This window comes from Muscardinus avellanarius (genome assembly GCF_963383645.1).
Source record: "Muscardinus avellanarius genome assembly, chromosome: 15".
Classification (NCBI taxonomy): Eukaryota; Metazoa; Chordata; class Mammalia; order Rodentia; family Gliridae; genus Muscardinus; species Muscardinus avellanarius.
Genome location: NC_137801.1, coordinates 65,900,478 through 65,905,421, shown reverse-complemented (window position 1 = coordinate 65,905,421; position 4,944 = coordinate 65,900,478). Strand labels below are relative to the sequence as shown.

At 44.1% G+C, this 4,944-nt stretch overlaps 1 protein-coding gene across 1 annotated transcript; it reads left to right on the top strand.

Moving 5' to 3' along the window:
- Window positions 1-305: 305 nt before the first annotated feature.
- On the top strand, window positions 306-4,335 carry PAIP2B (poly(A) binding protein interacting protein 2B; the record flags this gene model as incomplete). The annotated part of the gene is made up of 3 exons (XM_080711152.1): window positions 306-446; window positions 2,198-2,374; window positions 4,279-4,335. The coding sequence occupies 3 exons, from the start codon at window positions 306-308 to the stop codon at window positions 4,333-4,335; spliced, it is 375 nt and encodes a 124-aa protein (XP_080567278.1).
- Window positions 4,336-4,944: the final 609 nt, after the last annotated feature.

Genomic DNA, 4,944 nt, shown 5'->3' with positions numbered 1-4,944 from the left:
CTGATTGTAAACGATTGACAAGTCTTGGCAGTGTGGTACAGAATAGCCTGCTACCCAGCAAAGCTGAAGACCTTTAAGAGTCTCGGCTTAGGAATATCACACTTTGCATTTGCTCTGGCATCTAGAGCCGACTTCTGTCTCTGCTGTGCTGCAGATGAAAATGGGAAAGGACTAGATTACTCCTTTCTACACCTTGTGGAATTGTTATTATATGCCTGTGCTTGGAATAGACAATGATTTCATTTGTCTCTATCTAAAATATGTTAGACATTTTATTTGTCTTTTGCTCCTATTTAGATTCCGTCATGATGAATGGATCCAGTGTGGCCAATTCATCGCCCAGTGTAAAATCCAAAGAAGACCAGGGATTGAATGGGCATGACAAAAAGGAAGACCCATTCGCAGAGTATATGTGGATGGAGAACGAGGAGGATTTCAACAGACAGGTAAAGAAGGAAGTGGACGGCTAAGCCGGGTGTAGTTGCACATGCCGGCCACTTAGTGAGAGCCTCTGCGACTCAATGAGAACCTACCTCAAATTTAAGAATAAAAACATAGGGGCATTCTACCTCCGAGCTACATCCCCAGCCCTATTTTGTATTCTTTATTTTGAAACAGGGTCTCACTGAGTTGCAAAGGGCCTCACTAAATAGTCGCTGAGGCCGTCTGCAAACCGGGATCCTCCCGTCTCAGCCTCCCGAATGCTGGGATGACAAGCGTGCGCCGCCACGCCCGGCTTGCTTGGAAATATTTTGTTGTGGTTACTTCATTAATAGATAATTACTTCATTAATAGATAATTACTTCATTAATAGATAATTTACTTGAGATTTAAAAAATGTTGGCTCATTGTAAAGTTGAAATATTTTTCTTTAATCGTTATGCTTGTGACTTCATCTGAATCCATGAAGTGATTTTATAGGCTAATTTGGATGATTATCTTTTGCTTGGCCTCCCTTCTGGGGGTGAAACTAGTGAGCTGTGAATCTCATCGGGCAGGCTGCAGGAAAGGGGATTTGCTAAATGTGAGCAGGGATCGCACTAAACTCTGCAGAGTGGACCACACTCTTTTTTTCCTCTTTTCTCTTTTTTTTATTTTTATTTTTTTGAGGTACTAGGGGTGGAACTCAGGGGTACTTCTACCTTTGAGCTACACCCTGGCCCTATTTTTTATTCTTTATTTTGAAACAGGGTTTCAGAGTTGCGAAGGGCTTAAGTAACTGAGACTGTCCTTTAACCGCAATCCTGTCTCAGCCTCCTAAAATGCTGGGATTACAAGCGTGCGCAACCACACCCGACTCGACCATACTCTTAATAAGAGTAAATAGTACCTGCAAAGAAGTGTAAAATACCCTATGCATATATAGCTTCAGTCTAGAGAAATGCTTAAGAAACTTCGCATTTTGAGAGAATACTGTAGTGATGACATAGTGATATCAGAAAAAGTATTCTTTAAATCCTTTAAGGTTCGGCCGGGCGTGGTGGCGCACGCTTGTAATCCCCGCGCTTGGGAGGCAGAAACAGGAGGATCGCGCAGGTTCGAAGCCAGCCGCGCGCTGGCTTAAGAGACCTTGTTTCCAAATAAAAATGTAAAAATAGGTCTGGGAGTGTAGCCCGGAGGTAGAAGGGCTTCCAGAAACCCCAGTACCACCAAAAAATAAAATAAAATAAAATAAAATAAATAAATCCTTCTAAGGTTCTGAAAGTATTTTTCTGCCTTGAGGGTCTCTTTACTAGAAAAGTAGGTCAGGACCTGAGAATTGGTTTTGATTTAATCTGTACTATGCTGTAGACTAATTACATGTTTCCTGTATCTTTTACTACTTCCTATAAAATGGGAAATTTAAGAAAAGTTGTTTCTTAACAAGATTGAGAAAAAAAATTCTAAGCTGTAAAACAGTTTCCATAAGGCCGTGTACGTGGAAAATACGTGTCATGTAGGTCCTGCAAGATCAGTGAAGACCTGGGATTTCTGCTATTTTGAATAACTGTCTCCTCAGTCTGATTGTTGATGAAATTCCACTGAAAAAATAAATAAAAATTAAGTCTTTTCTAGCCAGTCAAAAGTATCTTAATTCTTAGGTCTCCTACAATATCATCATTGTTGCAGAGTAAGAACTTCTGAAGAAAAGGGTTGGGGAAGAGCTAGAAGGGCTGAGTCCTGGACAGCACTCTAAGTCTCTCCCTTTGCTTGCCAGGTGGAGGAGGAGCTGCAGGAGCAAGACTTCTTAGACCGCTGCTTCCAGGAGATGCTGGATGAGGAGGACCAAGACTGGTTTATCCCAGCGCGAGACCTGCCACAGGCCATGGGACAGTTACAGCAGCAGTTAAACGGACTCTCCATCAATGATGGTCATGATTCTGAAGATATTTTGGTAAGAGTCGTGTGTATTCTGTAAGTGACATAGTTAAAAGAATGTAGGAGCCGGGCATGGTGGCGCACGCTTGTAATCCCAGCATTTGGGAGGCTGAGACAGGAGGATCCCAGTTCGCAGACAGCCTCAGCTACTACTTAGTGAGGCCGTCCGCAACTCAGTGAGAGTGTTTCAAAATTAAAAATGAAAAGTAGAGCTGGGGTGTAGCTTGGAGGTAGAATGCCCCTGGGCTTCATACCCCCAGTACTGCAAAAAAAAAAATAAATAAAAAGAATACAGGGTTTCTGGCCCTACAGCCATCAGCTTCTGGAGCCCTCTGAACTGCTGTTTCTTCACTGCTCAGATGGGCATTGGTGAGCAGGCACCGTGTAGACACACGGCTCCCCACAGAGGGCTTTGCCAGCATCGCCACTCTTCATTACCTCTTACTGAGCTTTTTAAAATTGGGATGAAGGGCCGTTGACTTGAACACTGAACAGGTTGACCATTTGCTGCTGTCCTCTCTTTTATTATCCCCCAAATCTGTATTTAATATACTCTGTTCTGAATGCTCCTGCTACAAAAATGGCCTGTTCCTTTTGGAAGGAACATACTCCTGAGAGGTCAGTTATCCACTTACAGTAGGCCAGATAAATGAATTCCTTGCCTCGGTGCTTATGTAAATGTCAGAATTCTGCAAGCAAGGGAGTTCTTATGCAACTTGTTTTCTGAATGATTGTGCCCTATGGCCTGCCATGGTTTGGAGTATTCACAAGAAAGTAGACAACCAGAGGTTAAAAATAGAGGTATGGTAGGCCGGGCGCGGTGGCGCACGCTTGTAATCCCCACGCTTGGGAGGCGGAGACTGGACGATCGTGCAGGTTCGAAGCCAGCCACGCTGGCTTAAGAGACCCCGTTTCCAAATTTCAAAAAAGTATAAAATAGGTCTGGGAGTGTAGCCCAGAGGTAGAAGGGTTTCCAGGAACCCCAGTACCACAAAAAAAAAAAAAGAAAGAAAAAAAAATAGAGGTATGGTGGTAACCAAACTGGTTTCATGAAACACCCTGATTTTTACCAATTTAGGGTACAATGAGTTAAATATTCTTTTTGGAGTTGAATTTACAGGTCTCTGACGAGATATTGGGAAGCATCATAAAGGGAGCAGTCTAAAGCAGGAAGGATAAATGAGCTTGTTCTGGAGCCATTGATGGTAGCCAATAACAGCCTGATTTGCCAGGGATTTTATTTCTTTCTGTCCTTAAGGCAAAGAGGAAGGTACTGGTGATAATGGGGTGTGGGGAGACCTGGGGATGTACCCAAGGACAGAGCACTTACCACGTATGAAGCTTGGTTTCTTTTCTTTTCTTTTGCGGTACTGGGGATGGAACCCAGGGGCATTCTACCTCTGAGCTATACCCTTAGCCCTATTTTTTATTTTTATTCTTTATTCTTTTATTTTATTTTTGGTGGTACTGAGGGTGGAACCCAGAGGTTTTCTACCTCCAGGCCACACTCCCAGACCTATTTTATATTTTATTTGGAAACAGGGTCTCACTAAGTTGTTGAGAGCCTCACTAAGTGGCTGAGGCTGGCTTCGAACCTGTGCGATCCTCCCGTCTCAGCCTCCAAAGTGCTGGGATTACAAGCGTGCACCCCCACGCCTGGCTCTTATTCTGTATTTTGAAACAGGGTCTCACTGCGTTGCAAAGGGCTTCGCTAAGTAGCTGAGGCTGTCCGCGAACCGCCATCCTCCTGTCTCAGCCTCCCAAATGCTGAGATTACAAGCGTGCGCCACCATGCCTGGCTGAAGGCTTGGTTTCAGTCTCCAACCCCACCCCCCCAAAAAAAAAAAAATACATAGGGACAAAATAAGTTTTAAAGTGCAGCCTGCTGTAGAATTTATTATCTTTTGGTTCTTATTTCAGAGCAAAAGTAACTTGAACCCGGACGCCAAGGAGTTCATTCCAGGAGTGAAGTACTGAGCTGTCAAGCTCTGAGGAGGACTTGTCTGTCCCCACATCTGGGGACAGTGATGCACAAAGGCAGAGCTGTGGGTGGGGTGGGAAGCGGGTGTGCAGCCAGGCAGGGGACGGGGGTTTAACTGAATACTGTGACTCTGAGTAACTAATGTGCTCAGTCTGACTTACAAGCCTTTGAGTATTTCCTTTTGGTTCTACTGACTGTCATTTGGAGGAGTTACTTGTTTTGTTTGTAATTAGCTCTTTTGAGTTAAGGAGAAATTGCAGGGTTTTTTTCCTTTATCAGGAATTTTGTGCCGTCTTTGTTTAAACAAAATAAGCTGACCAAGGAAAACTGAGCATTTAAGAAACACCTTTCTCACCCTGCTGTGTACCTACCAGGAGCAAGGAACACCCAGGGAGCTACTTGTGGAGCCTGTTAAGCTGATGGGAAGAGGGACAAAGAATCACTTGGTGCAAACCAGTTTGTGAAGCCCAGCTCCCCCAACTTTTGGTCTTTCTGCAATGAACGGGGATTACCAGTGGCCTTGCGGAGCCCACGTCTCCCTGCCCTGAACCCCATTCAAGAAAACAGACTTCAGAGTTCTCGGTTTACAGTAACTCTTCTGATGG